This window comes from Microchirus variegatus (assembly GCF_963457635.1).
Source record: "Microchirus variegatus genome assembly, chromosome: 15".
NCBI lineage: Eukaryota > Metazoa > Chordata > Actinopteri > Pleuronectiformes > Soleidae > Microchirus > Microchirus variegatus.
In genome coordinates this window covers 11642461-11661530 of record NC_139816.1, presented here as the reverse complement: position 1 = coordinate 11661530, position 19070 = coordinate 11642461, and the positions used below count along the sequence as shown (strand labels likewise).

The 19070-nt window shown below is 39.3% G+C and overlaps 1 protein-coding gene across 1 annotated transcript in view; it reads right to left on the bottom strand.

The window, feature by feature from the left end:
• LOC310937551 (cadherin-7-like) overlaps positions 1–19070 on the bottom strand; it is a gene marked incomplete at both ends in the record, with an annotated part of 115072 nt that overhangs the window by 62427 nt on the left and 33575 nt on the right. The window contains 2 exons of the mRNA XM_083901834.1: positions 5539–5658; positions 16993–17287. Of these exons, the coding sequence (XP_083757960.1) occupies positions 5539–5658; positions 16993–17287 (415 nt within the window). The remainder of the gene's footprint in view (positions 1–5538; positions 5659–16992; positions 17288–19070) is intronic.

Sequence of the window (19070 nt, the reverse complement as noted above, 5' to 3'; positions counted from 1 at the left end):
CGCTCCGCTGCGCCGAGTCCCACATGGAGACGATCATCCGTGCTGTTCAATTCACACACTGATACTGTGTCTCCTAGCCATAAGAGTCAGTCGCCCTTCTAACCGAATGGAGAAAGAGCAAAAGGTATAATCAGTTCAGTCGTGGTCAGGTGGAGATGGGCAGCACACAGACGATGCTCTGGCAGAGGCCCAAGGGCTGCATCTGGGTGCACATTCAGGTGTGTGTGTGTGTGTGTGTGCTTTTTTGTGACAGGTTAATAAACCAACCCCTGTCGCATGGGGGGAAAAAAAGCACCACTGTGGGATTTCTCTTTGTGCTTACAGGTTTATGATTAAAGCTATACTAAGCAACTTTGGACCCTTAAACCTGAAAAAAAAAACCCTGGGCAGATGCCTTTTTGAAGCTTGGCTTTTCCCTTCATATACACATTGGGAGCAATTAAGGGACCGGCATCTTGGTCAAGGAAATGTGGGCAGGAGGAATCAAACCAACAATTAAAACAACACTGGTGAGAATCCAGACTCAACATTGGCAGTTTTTTTTGTTTTAGACTCATTTCCAATGCAGGAACAGGAGCTTTTTAAAGGGAAATCTGAACAAATAAGGGAAAATATTTTATTTATTTGGCACAAGACCCAGGTTTTTGTTCAGAACAAGGTCCTTTCTGCATGGAGTTTGCATGTTCTCCCTGTGTGTTTGTGTGCATTTTCTCTGGGTTCTCCATGCAGATTTGGGTATTAGGCAAATTGGACGCTCTAAATTGACCGTAGGAGTGAGAGTGAATGGTTGTTTGTCTCTATGTGGCCCTATGATTTGCCCTCTGTCACCCAGGATTATGGAGGAAAAAGTGGTAGAAGATGGAAGTTTTTAAACGCAGGTTTTAGTCCAATATTCATTGTGTTGTGGAATTTAAAATGAGATGGAGCTTTACCACATGAGATACTAAATCAAAATATTACCTACAGTGGTTTAATGCATGGAAGAGATCTCACATTTGTTAATTTCAAACCTTAATGTATTGTATTTTATATTGGAAAAGAACGTGGAATATTAACACCCCCCCCCCCCCCAAAAAAAAGAAAAATTAACAATGAAATTGCAGCCTTCACGATTTGCGATTGTTCACCCCCTCTCCACTGCGTGTGTTCTATTAAAAGTTTCATGTGAAACAGCACAATGTTAACTGCATCGGCTTAATATGTGATTTTAAAATACCGGCTTGTTTCTACTGTTTTAATTAGTGCAGGTTTAAAGGTGAGAGGCAGAATATAAAATATTTATTCGACTTTAATTTACAGTTGCTATTCCCTTTGCATGGTTGTCAGGAGGTTTCTAACCCAGCATTAAAAACAGAAGTGCAATACTTATTTAAGTCCAACAGGCTATTCCATTATATACATTTCAATTAGAATAAAATGGGTTTGTTTTGAGTGAGTTGATTGGCTTAACAATGTGAGTATGCTAATAGGGAATCATACCCATCTCTATGTGAAAGTCTCACCCCCACATGCTCTCAATGAATAATGTGTGAGAGGTCTTTCCGAGTAGAAAGCGGATATTTATCTTCATTGTTTGACACACATTAGTTAATTTACAAATGCCAAAAGACATTTTGAATTGCACTAATTGCAGGCAGGAGACGTCCTCAAAAAAACACCAGTGGCGGTGACTCATTGATTTTGCAGTAAACAATAAAAAAAAAAGTTCACAGAGAGAGTGCTTGATTTCCTGTTATCACCACAAAGATGTTCACAGGTATAATGAATAAACACATTAATAGATAATCTTTATTTACACAGTTTGCGACTGAGTCATGTCTGAGAGGCATCGCAATCATATCAAACTATAATGTGCTCTTTAAAATAGCTTCGCTTATATTGTCATTGCATAAATGTACATACATTACAAAATGTTCAATCAGGAGTTGCTATGGTTCGACATATTAATGGTTATACTCATACTTTTTGTGTTAACTTTTCTCTACCGCAGTCTCAATGAATTACTACCCCTGCTCTGCCGACGACACTCTGATCTAATTTCATACCAAACTAAATAAACTCCAGGTTGTGGCTCACAGACCGCACTTCCGGATTAGCCAGTGATTCTTTTTTTTCCACCTGACTGGCTAATCCACGTCCTTGCAGAAACTGCTACTTGAAATTAATTTGTGCAAACACAATGAATATGTAAAGTCGGGGCAAATGGGGATGCTTTAGCGATGCTCTTACATACATTACCAACCATGTATCACCGGAGATAAACACAAGGGATTAGCTATAATTTAAAAAAGCCTAATATTATATTAAATGCACTTAAGCTCATTAAACCTACTGTATAATATCAAACTAGACACCGTACTAACACCAAGCAGTGGACATCAGGTGCTTGATCACTATTTGAATTAATCACAGAAAAGTAACAGAGGGAAAAAACCATTGAAGTACATCTTTTACCTCACATTTATCTGAGGGAAGGCGAACGGAGCATTCAAACGCATTAATTGGCCATGTGAAGTCTTAGCTTCTGAGGAATCCTTTCGCGAGGAAAAAAATCAAAGATGCGCGGGCTCGGAGAAGTCCCAGCGGACCTGTCTTTTACGGCGTATAAACCATGTTAATGGTCGCCCCCAAAAACATGGAAACACGGAAATGTTCCCAAATGAAAGCTGCAGCAGGAGTGTTTCATTAGTCGACGGTCTCTTGAAAGGGAAAAATAGAAACACTGCGATAGTGTGAAGGCTTCACTGCTAAGTGTGCTCCGATTCTGGCGCTCACAACATCTACTCCTCCTCCTCAGACGCGCAACCACATCCACAACGCTGAAACAGCGCGAAGCGATTTCCTTTTTCTTGTGATTTGCATTAAGGTTTCTCGTTTACAGTCAACCTCACAGGTCAACGTGCAGTTTTTGTCTTTCCTATCTGCGTAAGTGTGACAACAAACGACACACACAGCGAAGCCCTGCATTGCAGTGGCTTTCACTGGTTCACGAACCAGAACGACATTCATATAACTCCCAGCGTGTGTGTGTGCGTGCGTTCCTCTCCAAGCAGAGGATGAAGCCTAATTTTCTGGGATGGCCCCATAGTTTTCAATTTTTTTCTGGACGAGAGTGCTTTGCATGAAGTGGTCTAGCCTCAGTGGGGCATTGGCTAATGAGCCAGTAACACGGATGTAGTGAGGACTGCCGCTGTACTTATCAAAATACAACAACCCACAGGTCAACAGACAAACTGGAATCCTATCCAGCAGCTTTATTCCCACTTTTTTTTATTTTTTTGTGGCAATTTGGCATTCAGCTGTAAGTTAAAGTGCCTTTGCTCTTCTGACAAAATTGAAAGGTGGCTCCTACATGAACGCGTCACCCTTTTATGCAATTTTTTTTTCCATGCTGTTTTCTATGATTTCATTTTAAATAAGACCTAATTCTAAAAAAAAAATTTCTCCAAGGGAAAAGAATCGCAGAGCAGGTGGAGGTCACGCTCACCTCATCGGCTCGGTTTTGAAAAACCTTCTCCAAAGTTTTAATAGTCCGGTCTAATGTTTCTTTTGCAAATGCATCATGAATAAAAGAAAGCAACAGAATGAAAACATGTTTTTTTTTTTCATCTTGACTATTTCACATCAGCCTGGTCGAAAAAAAATGGTAATTCAATGCACAGCTCAAAGGCTCGTGACACCCACAACACACTCCGCTTGAACGATGTCTTACATGTTACTTAATGCATCGTCTAATACATCTATGCATCCACAGTAGCCACTTTGACCAATGAACTTGTTTTATTTTATTGACTCTCTTACGTTTGCTTTGCTGTGGTGATTTGACAAATGTGTCTCGAGTAGATTATACAACGGTTACCCAAACGGTTTCTTCACTGGGGGACAGAAAAAGAAAAAAAGTGGAATATCGCTTAACGGGCCTTAAGCCGATGATTTTCACACAGCATTTGCTTACATGCCTTAAGGAATTGCATTTTTTGAAAAATATGCATTCAGGCTGGAGGAACTCACTGCTTGAGGCCAGCAATCCTGAGGGTGAAATAACCATTACTATCATAACACACCTGGATTAAACTACCAGCAGTCACACCGTGGGTAATTTAGGAGCATAGGCTTTCATAGTTCTGCTACCTTGACAGGTGCAACCAATACAGAAATGAAATATATGACATAATCAATCACCAGCCACTTTATTAGGGAAGGAGGACACGTAATAAAATGGCAAAGGGTGGTCTTTTCCTGCTGCAGCCCATCTGATTCAAGGTTTGACACGTCGTGTGTTCAGACATGATATTTTTCTGTGTTCCTTGGTTGTAACAACTGGTTATTTCAAGTCACTATTGCCATTCACGGGTTGTGAACGATTGCGTAACATTCTTCTCTGATGTCAATGAAGTGTTTTGACTGCTCACTGGATATTTTCTCTTTTGCAAATCCAACAGTTGTGCATGAAAATCCCAGACGATCAGCACTTTCTGAAATACTCAGACACCAACACCTTCCTTCCCCATTGCGATGCTCTATTTGAAATTAAGCAAGTCACATTGACCTGGCCTTAATGCATGGAGTTGCTGCCTTGCAATTGGTTGATTCGATATTTGCAGCTCAACATGTGTAATCAAAGTTGTCAAAGTTAACACACTAATCGTTGCGAAGTGTGCTGACCTCTGACATGAAAGCTGGAAATGACAGAGATAGTAGCTTAAGATGGAGAGAGGTGAGGGATTGTTGGGCGGAAGGTTTCATTTGAAGAAGCTGAGCGACGGAACCATCGATAAACCAAAAGTGTCACCTGGGTGTCAAAGGCACAATTTATTGACAATGACAGGAAGTGGCGATCCTTTGCTTTGACTGTAAAAAAAAAAAAACCCAGATTTTTTAAATTTGTTGACAGCCCTTCTAAATAGTTAACTAATAAAAGGTCAGTGGTTGTACACAGTTTCAGTCTGCTCCTTTTTTTATAGCCTCAAACAGCAATGGACTTGAATGAAAAGGGGTTATTGTTCAAGAAGCCGAAAAACATGTTTTTAGCTGCCACTTTGGTCGAATTTGAAAGGATTTACAAGAAAAAAAAAAAAAAAAAAGGGTTGTGAGGTCACAGCAACCTCGACCTTGGAAGACCAACGTCTAATCAGTTTATTCTCGAGTCCACATCAAAGCGATTCTGTCTAATTCCAAAACAGTGCTACTGAAAACAGAAAACTCACAAAATCACAAAGTCCCCTGCTGCGACTGTTACCAGTGAAGATTCATACAAAACTGACATCGGTCTGGCAGCACAAACGAACAATTCGACAACTGTCATCTCACTGATTCAAGTGTTGAATTCTGATTCGGAGTATGAGGCGTCCCCATTTCCCTGTCAGCATTGCCCACTTCAAACCCTGTGTGAAAAAACTATTTGCATCACCATCACCAAAAACCTGTTTATGTCAGTGTGCTTAGGACATTTTAAATGCTATATCTGTACATTAAATCAACACTTAAAACCACCACCACTTTCCTTTTTTTCCCCCCCTAATGAAGTGTCAAACCCACCTGTTTTGGGCTCCACTGAGAAGTACGGCTGCCCGTGGACGATGCTGTAGATCACCCTGGCACTGTTCCCATATGTCGGGTCATCCGCATCTGTGGCTGCCACTTGCACTACCATGGTTCCTGTGAGCAGAAAGCCCGTGATTAGTTTCCAAGACAACATCGAGGAGCCACGTCAAAGAACGGCTAAATGTGGAAATAGTCATCATATCAAATGAGCTTGTGACAAATTGCACTTGAAAGTAGGCAATTCATTCCAACACAACACTCGTTGCTGCAGTCATTTGCTGTGATTCTACTTATACAGAGACTACGAGAATGTGCAATATGGAGCGTGTATACCCTTTTTTTCAGCACAACTTGTATGTGATCTGATGGAAAAAAAAAAATATATTTTTTTTTAATTTTCACCAACTATATAAGCACTATATCAAAATGAATCATAACTTTGACTCAACAACAAATACGGATGAAAAAAAAGCATTTTGTAAAGCCTGAAGATGTGACCTATAAACACACACACACACACACACACACCAGGATGTCCACATAAATAGTTGTGTATTATTCCCATAGCAATTTACCAAGGGTGCACCTGTGACCGCATATCAGTTAGCAGAATCCTTTTCTGATATCTTCATTCCTGTCGATAACTAATCCAGTAGCCAAATGTGTCCCACTGACCTACCAATGCATGTTAAAAAGGCACATCATCGGCAACAAGCGCTTAATTATTATGACTCTCGTAGAATTATTACTGCGAGTATATCCGATTTAAGAGTCTAGGACATTTTTTGTCCTCCAGCAATATCTGAAGAGGACACGGTACCTTTGTGTTGTAATACTCGAGCTCAATAAAACTTGTATGATTTCGAAGCTCTGCGAGGAGATGAAGAGATTTCCCTTCCCTTTATTAACCCCTGTCTTTTGTTCTCAGAATCTTTGATAACACAAACAGACGGTAGAGTCCATTTTTGTCGACTAATGGCTCAAAACAGACATTGATTTGCAGGGGGGGGAAACGGTAACCGTGAAAAACTAAATGCTGGTGTTTCGTCTTAAAGATGAGGAGGGCAAGTCTGCAGTGGCATCTTGAGTACTGTTTGTTTGGGACGCTCTGTTAAAATCCTGGTGAGAAGCGAACCAGCTGCTTTGATGCAATAAATAAATGTTGCTACTTTTTAAAGCGTGAAATTGAATTTACATGGATGAAATTCAGGCAAAACTGTAAATGAAGAAGAATTTCTTTAAACCGCTGATTCATTATCGAGAAATAAATCCTTAAAGTAACTTTAATTGCGCCCAGACATCTCTAAATTTCAACATGAATAATAAAGAAAACAACCTAATTTATAAAAAATAAAAAAGAAAGAAAGAAAAAAAAAGCTTAATTAAAAGGTAAGTGATTTATAGGTCGCATAGATTTACCTATAATTGAAAAAGCATTTTGCTGCTAATCAGTGTAAATAGCAATTTAAAGAGAGATTGAGCTTAACTGTGGCTGAAAATGACAGCATTTGTACAAACACACATGATTGAATTATAAACGTTCCATTTGTTACTTATGTATCGCACTCGTGTTCCGAGTTTCTTCCTTTCGCTTGTCTTTCGTTATTAGTCTCACCGGGTGGAGAAGCTACGTACATTACATTTTCTGTGCTGTCCATGTGAATGAAAGGCTAATAAAATCTTATGCTGATATAAAACCTTCCTTTTTATAGAATACACATGCACATACATACATAGAATTAAATATATGTATATATGTTTACTTAGCAGGAGCAACGTACATTCTTAATATCTGTATTGATCTTGGGTTGTAAATGATTGAATGCATCGCTGAGGACACACTTTATACAATATCTATATCTACATGGATTCAATTTTAATGTATCATTGCTTTTGTAAAAAAAAAGTGCTTCACTCACGATTCGGAGTTTAATGGTGTTTGCAATACGATGTTAAAGTTCACGTCAAAGTACCGTAAGTTCGAAGCGTATTCATTTTAAACCACAGTTTGTTTTTATTTGACCTTTTACAAGGTTGTCGGTTCATTATGGGTTCGAACCAAGTGGAGGTGTTTCCTTTTTGAAAGGGAAGGTTTCATTTTATTCAAATAATGTGTGAGGCTCATTTGCTTTTATGGAACACATTTAGATACTCTATGTGATGCCGCTTTTTTTAGAATCGTACAGAAGCTTTGAGGTCATTGCGGAGGCCAAACTGAATATTGTTTTTGTTTGAGTATAAAAGACATTTGAGAATTCTGTCGTATTGTGTTACCTGTAAACACCCATTGAAACCAATTTCTCAAAATGTTTTGATATTTTATGAACCAAAAAAACAGAAGTAAATAATAATTAGGTTCAGCCCCGCAAGCGTAGTTCATGGTCAACATGAGTCCCCCGACACCTCCAAACATCCCTGCAGCTACAAAAGGAAAAATTGCTTTTAAACTGCGGTAAGAACTCTACTGACAACTGACTTCTTTTTGTGTCTGTGTGTAGTCAAGGACTGTCCGCTACCACTCTTCCTCCGGGATTTATATATAAAATATATATATATGGGTTCTGCTTGTGGAGTACCTCAGGGGTCAGTGTTGGGTCGGAAAACAATTTTTTATTGTATTTTGCAAATATATTTGAAATCTAAAAAACTATAAACAAGCACTAACATATGCTTTGTTTGCAGATGGCAAAGTCTTCTTTTCTTATTTATTTTGTTCCCTGAGAGGATTTTGTAGCAGATTTTGGAGGCAATTACAACAGAATTAAATAAATTAGAAAGTGTGGTTTGACATAAACAAATCATCATTTCATTTCAGTGAAACAATCTTTGTGTCATTTGGAATTCACGGTCAGAATTCTCAAGTGTAAGTCTAAGTGTACTGAAACTAATAATAATAATACTAATAATAATAATAATAATAATAAAAACGTATGTAAACTTATTCCTGTTCCTTTTAAACGTGAACTATGAAACACATAATATGTGTTACTTGTACACGTTTTTGTATCGTTTTTTGTCTCCTGCATTTCCACTTATTCACTGGTGGTTTTGAAGCTGATGCCTCGTGCAGACATTGTTGAAATAACCTTGAAAATTAAGAAACGCCATTTAGCTCGAGTGGGTCTTTTCCTGAGGATTCGATGAATAAGTGGCCTGTGTGTGAATATTTCACTTTAATGGGCAACTGGATCAAGTGTGAGCTTGTATTGTTGCATCTGACAGAGTGCGCCCTCTTACAAGTTGGTAGTATTTTACTTTGAGGCAAACGTCGTAATAAAAAAAAAAAAAAAAAAAACATTTCAACATGAGATGTATTTTACAGGCTTTTACAAAATGAAGTGATCAAGGAAATTGAAGATTAGAGTCCTCCATTTTGGCCATAAACCAGAATTAACAGGCTCTGGCCCTGGCTGTGGGCAATATAATGGAGGGGGAGGGGGAGAGAAAAAAAAAAATCTTGGTGGAGCTGGAGAAGTTATCACCAGGCTGGTTGTAGAAGGACACCGAGATTATATCATCACCTCTTAGTCATGACAGCTCGTATTACGGGTGGTTTAAAACAGCAAGGTCGGAGTGTGACCCGACGAGAGTGAGCTCGAGCTATATAGCTCAATCTCCATTACATCTTGATACTTATAGAATCGCCTCACATATAAGGAGCAGGGCTGTAAGTTAGCATTCAATGTGGACTCGTGTGGAGAAGACCTTTGAAAAGCTTCATTTTCTAGCCCCCCCCTCCCCCCCCCTCCCCCCTCCCCCCCTCCGCCTCCTCCTCACAGGTTGTTTGCCATATGAGTCCAGTGAACATCCTGTCCTGACAATAATGTCAGACTGAAAGGTGATACCAGCTGGATGAGCTGGATGTCAGGAAAAGCTGATGAACAATCTGAAATTTGAATAGATTCTTTCTGCTCCACGAGGCTGTCATCTGCTTCTCAATTTCTCCCCTGTCTGTGTCCCTTCAATATTTGTCCGTCCTCATTGACTTGATGGATCAGATCTTTACCGTTTTATTTATTTTTTCTTTTTCTTTTTCTTTTTTTTTTCATGTATTCCCCACAGCTGTGTACAAAACAGGTTTCCTAATCAGTTCTGTATCTTGGGTGAGCAACTGTCATCTGCCAGTAATGAAAATAAATGTGGCGTGCTTAATCTGAAAGGGGGGGAGAGGTATTCGGCAGGCACTTGCATATCAAGGCTGCGTCTGACTGTCAAGCACAAAAAGCATTCTTGAAAGCACCCTCACAATGCAAATATGTTTCTTTTAGTGATGTGGCGCACATTTTACTACAACACTGCGCGCGTTTTTCAAGCGGAGGGCCTTCGTCTCAAAGTAGACGTGAAAATAAACGTTCGCATGAATAACGGTGAACAAACGTGACATTAAATCTGGAAAGAAAAAATATATCTTAAGGCAAGTTATTGAAATTCCTTCATGAGTATGCAAAGACAGGAACGTTGATTATCGAGAAAGTTGATTATATTCATGCAGAGTCACACCTGCTCCCTCCTGTTTCAAATGGGTTCAGTTCACATTCATTTGCAAATGCAGAGCAAAACTTAATCAGAATTTTTTTTTTTTTTTCAAGACGCCAACATTCTAATAATATGTAATATAACATTCATTATTGTAAGTGTTTTTATTTTTCTCCATAACATCCCGATATAGCAACTTCATTATAGCCAAGACAGTGCAACCTCTCTATCTTGTTGGATGCTTATACTGTTAAGAAATTTACACTGTCAACAAACGTGGCGGTTCTGTTAAGACTCTTCATGAAATACGTTGGTATTTCTGTAGTATTGCAACTGTACCTAAAAAATTGGCAGGTATATATACATCATAACGCAGAGGCTACAAGTGTAATGGTACACATTTAGGAATTGTATATTGTATGCTGGGTTCTTGTTTAGATGGAAAACTTTAGTGGTAGTATTAGTAGTAGTATTTGTATAGTGCATAAATTATACCAATAAACTTGAATATTGAACTATTGTTACATTTCTGTAGTATTGCAACTGTACCTAATAAATTGGCAGGTATATATACATCATAACGCAGAGGCTACAAGTGTAATGGTACACATTTAGGAATTGTATATTGTATGCTGGGTTCTTGTTTAGATGGAAAACTTTAGTGGTAGTATTAGTAGTAGTATTTGTATAGTTTATAAATTATACCAATAAACTTGAATATTGAACTATTTTTACCTGCTTCCAAAGACATTTATTTCACAGTAGTTTATAAATTATAGTCCAGCCCTGAAACCAACGGAACCAAATGCACCACCTTGAAGAGCTGCAAAATGCATACAATTCTACGAGCGACACACACACTACACTGAATCAACTTTCCTGAAACGGAGCGCCTTTCTTTTTAAAACAGCTATCCCATATTTTATAACCCGATAACTACTTTCATGAATTAGACAGGAACTGTGACAGCTGGCTATGGAACTGGCGAGCAGTAAATTCAAGATCCATGGCCTTGGGTTGACATTACATTCTCTATGCTTGTAATGAGCCCTCCGATTACTCCTTTGGCCCTTCGCTGTGCAGTGGGACTGAGCCAAGGCTCACGATTGTCACACCTCCAACTGTCCTCGAGCTCTTTTGTCTTTTATTTGACATCCCCGTCGTGATTAAGACAAAAGCCTTCAGAGATCCTCAGGCCATAAGGTCTGCATGTGTATGGACGAGCTCTGCCTCTAATTACTTTAATTAATTAAATTCATGATTTCCTCTAAATTGAACCCATTCATCAGCAGAGCAGGGCTGTGACCATTAATGATTTAAAGACATCTATAAAGGAATTATTGAGGACAAGAAGTGCTTGGCCCTTCCCTGTTCTTTACTGCACTGATAATTGCCTTGAGCAGATATTTACAAAGAGGGGCAATACATTATTCCTCTGTTGTTCCCACAACTCGCGATGAAGACCTTCATAGAACTCACGGAGTAAATGAAGCGGTGAGGGTGACCCTGCATCTTGGCGCTCGTGGTGTGAATGTATCCTCCTCTGTACCCTGTTGCTGTCTTATCTCGGTTTGGACACGAGACTCCGAGCTCTTGTTCGCTAATCCTCTAGTTCCTTAAGCCTGAGCTCTGTACCCCCCGCTGACAGTCGGCTGTGTAATCCCTCAGAGATCTCCATGCCCCCGTGTTGTAAGCAAAGCACTGCTTCCCTTGGAACGACTCCCACTCCCACTCCCACTGTATTCCTGCAGAAATTTTCATTTTGACTTTGGAGCGTCTTAAAAAGGCCACGAAGACCACTGTTTTCCACTCATTTCGGTCTATACGGTGAAGGTGGTGGATAAAACCTAAAATTATTATGTATCTGGTATTTCAATGACATTTTAATCAGTTTTATCAATGATTGCAGGCATATTAGCAAAAATACTGCACAATCTGAAATGGCTGTATTACCACAAGGTGGCAGCAGCAGTATTGTTTGGTAAAAGACTTACGTATTTTAACTTTCAAGTGTTAATTTAAAGGGACACTGTGTAGTGTTTATGGGTTTATATAACCCAAAATCCACTTTTTTATACATATTATGTGCTCCTGCATTGTCTAGTCGCTGTATAATAGTTTTTGTTTCATTTTCGTAGCGTTTCAAAAAGTCATGTAAAATAACATGGTCACTGGCCGCGGTTGCATAGCCACTGTTAGCAGCGAGACGTCATGTTTCTACGGGAGCCTGTATAGACAAACGAGAGAGAACAAATCAAGCGTCGCTTTACTTGTAGCAGGAGTCCCGCCTCCACTCTCTCCGCTTCGTCTGCTACGGCCGTGGTAGCTCGCCCTCTCCCTCGCCTCACGAACCTCATCTGCTGACACGGAGAAAGACGGCGAGGACGACATTTGACCGGCTGAGGATACCGTAGCGCTCAGGGAAGGGAGGGGGTGAGCAGAGGAGCAGTTCGTTGTTGTACATTTCAGCCTCTCCTCTAGATGTCACTGTAAACTACTTAATTCACCTTTAAAAAAAAAAGAGAAAATAAAAAGAAGGCCCTTCTTTGTTACGACGCCACCTACTGTTACATGTGCACTGCATTGCTTGATGTACGTGGACTAGATCTACACGGAACAAACGTGGAGTCATAAACACTAGCGGTGTTGTGGACACTGTCCAACGTCTCTCTGCCATTGATGTGAGATTCCATGCGGAACAACGAGCAAATGACGTGCAAATGACGTGATTCCTGGGAAATGCACATTCCAAGATCTCTGGCTCACCAAATACAAAGACAAAGACTGGCTTGACCAAGATTCCAAGAAGGACAATCACTTGTCCATATGCAGAGCGTGCTGCAAATCAATAAAAAGTGGACACCATGGGTGAAACGGCTCTTACAAGTTGCACTGGCATCTTAAACTGTGTCAATCTCAGTTTGCATAAAGATAAGAAACAGTATGTTAAATGTGTTTGTTGCCCTGCATTATCATAAAACTGATAATAATGTTATGTTCTTTGGCCTCTACCATGCATTACAACATTTGCTGATTTACTTAAACAACCTGTTTGTTTCATTTGTTTCGTATAATCTATAGTTCATTTAGCGATTTTTATTTTGCAGTTACCAAAGTGCTGGTTTTGGCTTTCAGCCAGATTAATGTCATGGTGTGAACAACATGCTGTGAACACTTTGTGCAGCCTCAAGGCATCAATATGTCATGCCACAGCTATTTAATGTATGTCATGATAGTATTATCGTGAACAATATGCTATGGCACAGCACCATGCATGGTTTTTTTTTTACATTTGTAAATCGTGTTGATACTGAGACACGGGTTTAGCGTTCTGTTTGTGGATATACTGAGGTGCAATGTGCTTGCATACTCAGTGGTACATCCCTAAAACCTCAAGCAGCTATCATAAAAAATTAAATATTAATAATCGATCACACACTTTATAAGTGAAAGGGGTCGTGCAAAGTAATTAACCTACAACAGACTGCACAGCTCCCTTTAGCTTAATAAGCACTTTTATACGCATATATTTTCAGGTCCCTGGCCAAAAAACTTTACATTTTTGCTTCTTGCAGGCAGCTTTTCACTTAATAGACTGACTTATAGACAACTGGTTGGTGAACATAGCATTTAACGGCTAGAGAACACCTCTTTCCCTCAGGAGGTAGCAAGTTGAGAGAGTTGACGTCCACATGGCAAGTGGCTAAATGAGGACTAGGGTTGCTCCATATCTGCTGGATGTGGAAGTATAAAGTCTGTCATATCAGCTTAAAAAAGTGATAAATCATCCATGCCATGTTCACAGCTCTGTTCCAACGCTTCATAATGTCGAAACGCATCCAGCTATCGCAGGTTCCACAAACCAAGTTGGCTTAAAACTGTCCCTGTTGAACAACATGAAAATCCCACACTCCACACACCATACAATTATATCTACATAATGTAAAGGTCTTTTTTTTATACAGTTTTTGTAATGCTGAAGACCAAAATGCAGCATCATATGCTTTTCATTTAGTTCTGAATGTTCTCAAGGCCAAGCACTGTCATTGCAGATTAACCTATCAAAGACAAACAAGAGTATGCGGATCGTATGTTGCACAGTAGCTGAATGTATGCTTAATTTCATCCATAATGCTTTTCCTTCAAGGGTCGCAGGGGAAGCTGGAACCAATCCCAGCATTTATTTAATTAACTAACAAAAAAAAAAGACGTAATACATGTGCTGTACCTTTTTTTGGCATCCTTTTTAAATTCCTGTTCAGTACCTCAATATAGGACTCACTTTCCTGGCCACACTTCTGAAAATAAACCATTACATATCGCCTGAGAGTTTCACATTCCCCTTATGTTGAAGATTTATATTGAATATTTCCTATTCTCTCAGTGGAGAACGCGTTTTGACTATGAAAGTTCACGACCTGAAGAAGTCTGAAGAAATAATCGATAAGCTGTGCACCTTAAGAGGAAATAAATGTGATTCATCTTTCACACAACCTCTCGATTTTGAAGTTATCTGAAGTTTGTATTTTTTTATTTTTATTTTTTGAATCCAATGAAAGGGCCATATTACCTTTTTTACTGTGTCTTGAAGCTGTACTTATTTATTTTTCTCCATCCCATTAGACACAGCTCACTTGTGATTAAGGCCACAGCTCCCAGCGTGGCTTGAAGTGACTTTCAGAACCCCGAAGAGAGCTGGAGGAGGCTAAGTACATGTCTGTGGTGCTCTGCTTACAGCACTGCCAGTGTGAAATGGTAATAGATGGTCAGAAATGTATTTGTCTGAGTGGAAGACATAATTTCAAATAGGCACCTGTGAGCACTGACTTGCATGAACCCGGAGACCAATTAGTGGGAAGAATGCCTTTGGCTTTTGAGGCTGACTCAGACCTTAAGTTTTCTTGACTCACTTTTAAAAAACATGCATCATTCATCAACATTTCTAAGCCTAGAGGACCATGCTGGCATATGTAAGGTGATAAATATGCAAATCGAAATGCATCAGGCTTCAAATTACAATACACATAGTCTGGCTCACTAATGCCACCATGAAACAGCATATTGAAAGAGTTTCATGCTTTTTTTTTGTAGACCAACATGTAGAGTTTTAGGTCGGTGATTTCAAAGTCAGGCCGATGAAATAGTTTGTGTGCCTTGCTGGAATCTGTGTAAAGCAAACAGACTGTGGCTTATCAATATGGAGGTCACTCATTTTCACAGCGGCCGCGTTACTAATACACCTGCTGAGTCGAAAGGCCTCGGGATGTTGTTGTCGGTCATTTGCATTTACTCACATTTTGAGCCTCACCATGACATGTTCAAAAAAAACCTTGGAGGGAATCTTGACCATGCAGGCATTTAAAACGCGGTCTGATATGATGGCTTCCTCCAGGAGTACATTTTAAAACAGACAGATAAAAGAAATGTCTGAAGCAAGAAATGCCAATGTTAGTTGCTTTTTTGCTTCACCAATTTAAACTCTAATACTTGAGATAATAGTACAAATCAACAGTGTGTTTACTGCTAGTGCATATGTTACACTCTTAACTAAGATGGTGAACATTTATCTAAATACCAGGATGTTAACAGCGTTAGTATAAGCATGCTAGAGCGACTTTGACTTTAAGCCAAAAAAAAAGCAGGAATCTACAGGCTCAAACAGCTGAAAGCAAGGCTTTAGTCTGTAATATATACTTACAAATACTTAATATGTACAGATAATTTCAGGTTATAAATATTTAATACCATCACGACAGATGGGATGATACACTCGGCTATAGGATGCTGTCTCGCTTGCCAACCTGCAGTCTTGGTGTTATTTTGAAGAGTCACGAGGAGCTCAGACTTTTTCAGACAAGTCATTCCAGAACCCTAATGACATTAAGATGATCATATTTATTCCCAAAATGTTCATTTGAAAGCACTGTATAGCGTATTTGTAATTAATAATGTGAGGTACTGTGATAATACTGAGGTCTAATGGGTTGAAACTACTTTTTTGATATAACAATTTTCACAATATTATCATGAATTGTAGTTATTTAGTGATAAGACATTTCCATCCCGAGCCTTGTCATTACACCATATAAAGCAAGATAAAAACAATAAGAAAAAAAAAAGGTGAAGGCGGATAATGAATCTGATTGTTTTTTTTTCTGTATCAGTTGTACAGATACCAGCTTCATGGTACAGCTGTAATTACCATCCTGTTTACAACGTCTTTAATATGGGAGCTAAATATGTTTATTTCCACCCACCATATGAACCTCTCATTTTATCTGCCACTCGCTTGATTACTCATTGATTTAAAAGGAGGTGCGATGAAGCTGCATTTAGCCACCGTGCCGTCCGAACTTCCAGAAGAATTTACAAGTCGAGTCTGACTTTTCTCTAACACTCAGAATGTCATATCTGGAGTGCTTTCAGGTTTTTTAAATGTACTACATTTGCCTTGTCTTGTCAAAAGCTTCAAGGGCATCATGTGGGTAGATCTTTGAATATCATCATGCGTTCAAATACTAAATCAAAGCTACTCAAAAGGTCAAAGGGAAGACACCTCCACGATCTTATATTTATCAGCCTGTGAGACGCACAAAAAAGTAAATGTGTCTGAATACAATGGCGACGAGATGCCAAGTCAATGTCCATTTACTTGAGAGACCTCAGTGTTGGTGTAGAACTCATGTACTACACAAGAGGAATGCCATGTATTTTAAATTGCGCCCAATCTGATTATAATGTATTGAGACTTACAAAAGGAACATACTACGTTCAAACGAATGTTGTAAAGTTCCTGAGTCCCCTATGACCTTAAGATGAGAATTCATTGAGATGGAAAATGATCAAATGCATTGAATGACTATGAGAGAATATTGGAAAGAATTGTAAAGTGCAAGAACGGAGATCATGGTGGAAAAAAAAAGCGGAGGGAGCTGTTATTAGATTACATTTAAGACAAATGGGAAGGCTTACCTAAGGGTGACATCTCGGGTACTCCTGCCAAGTACGGTCCATCGAGAAACTTAGGCTCATTGTCATTGATGTCCTGGACCTTGACCACAAATTCAGACCTTGGCTCTACGGGTATATTACTGAGTCGGTCTACAGCCTGAGCTGCGAGGGTGTAGTAGGCCTGGGCCTCCCGATCGAGGCGCTTCGTGGCGTGGATGTCTCCTGTGTTTTCATCAATGGTGAAGATGGAGGTGGCGCCCTCACCAGTTAACACATACTTCACTTTGCCATCGCCTTTGTCCAGGTCTGAGTGTAGCTGTAAGGAAGAAGAGACAATGTCAGTGTGAAGACACTTATACTACGTTATTTGGACAAAAGTAATCGGATGCTTGATCATTACACCAACGGGGACTGTATTGATACAGCTTCCACACTTCTTGGAAGACTTTCCTCAACAGTTTGATGAGAAAGCCTGTCTTGCTATTTCTGTTCAGTCCATCCCAAAGGTGCTCATAGTGATGGGCCTGTCAAGTTCTTCCACACCAAACTCATCAAACCATGTCTTTATAGTCCTGGCTTTGTGCACTGGGACATAGTCATGTTGGAATAGAAACTGTTGCCATAATTTTGGAAGCATACTATTGTCAAACATTGTCTTGGTTCTTGCTTAAGTGTTCAGATTATCCTTCATTGGAGATAAGCGGCTGAGTACAAAACCTAATTAAAACACCTGAATCTCCAAAGTGTTCATGTCAACAATCTATTGGAGACACTGAACTAATATTAGTGGCGACACGAATGGCTTGAATGCGTACACAAATATAGTTCAGATGACTATATGTTCTACAACAACAAAACATTGAACTCGATGACCTTGGTTGTATTCTGTTATTCGATCAGTTATCATATTCAATACTAGAGAAAGCACTACTACTCTCGTGCAAACCTTCAGCTCAGTTTCTCGTGCTTCAGATAGGGATCTCAGATATCGACCAAATCCCACAGTGATATGGAACCTTATGAAGTCCTAAATGTTGACATTTTTAGCAGAGTTAATGAAAAAGGTCTAAAATTCCCTTTCATTGCAAGGGTAATGGTTGTTTAAAAAAAAAAAAAAAAAGTTCTGGATATGTGTCAATATTACCACAAAATATGTTTGAAAAATATGATTCAAATTGAAATACAACTCAAGGAAGTCCAGTTTCATATATCTACACTACACTGAAAAAAGTATCTTCTTTAAAATGCCGGGTGAGACGGTGGTTCAATGCCTCACAGCAAAAAGGTTATCGGATTGAATCGCGGTGAGACTGGCTCTGTTCTGTGTAGAGTTTGCATATTATCCCTTTGTCTGTATGGGTTGTTATTTGGAGACTCTAAACTGACGGCAGGTGTGAATGACAGTTTATCTCTGTATGTTGGCCAACCTGGGATTAACTCCACCAGCTCCCTCTGTGACCCTTAAAGGATAAACAGAGTAGATTAATATAAATGGATATTCAATGCTACTTAAAAATTCAAATTCTCAATCAAATATTTAACATTTACACTGTGCGCATCAAACCAACACAAGCAAATACAAACCATGTGTGTTAGACAGCCACATCAAACGAATGGAGCGTGCATTCATTTGTGAACTCACAGATGATGAATCGTTCACCAAACTGAGCTGTTGATTTCACATTTTCTGGCCAGGGATTGGTCATTGGTCATTTTGGTCAAAGTAAATTGAGGGAACTTTTATCAAGTGCATTTTTCGCAAACCCTTCAAACTTTGCTTCAACTTTTTAACAATGTATAATATACCTGGCCTTTGGAAGACCCTCTATTCTATTTACCTCCTTACTTAAATTATACTAATGTCAGGTTACGTCTTAGGTAGTTACGCATCCAGCGTTCAAACCGCCGCTTTAATAGCACTGACTGAATTCTCTTCGTTCCACGCTGCACATCTTTTCATCCACTTCTTTGCCCTGTGGAAATAAAGGAGCTCAGGTGGTTTGACAGACGTGAATATTTTCTGTACCATTTCCCAGGGACAGACTGTATTACATGTATATTGAAGCGCGAGCATTTTCCTCTCATTGCTACAAAGAGCA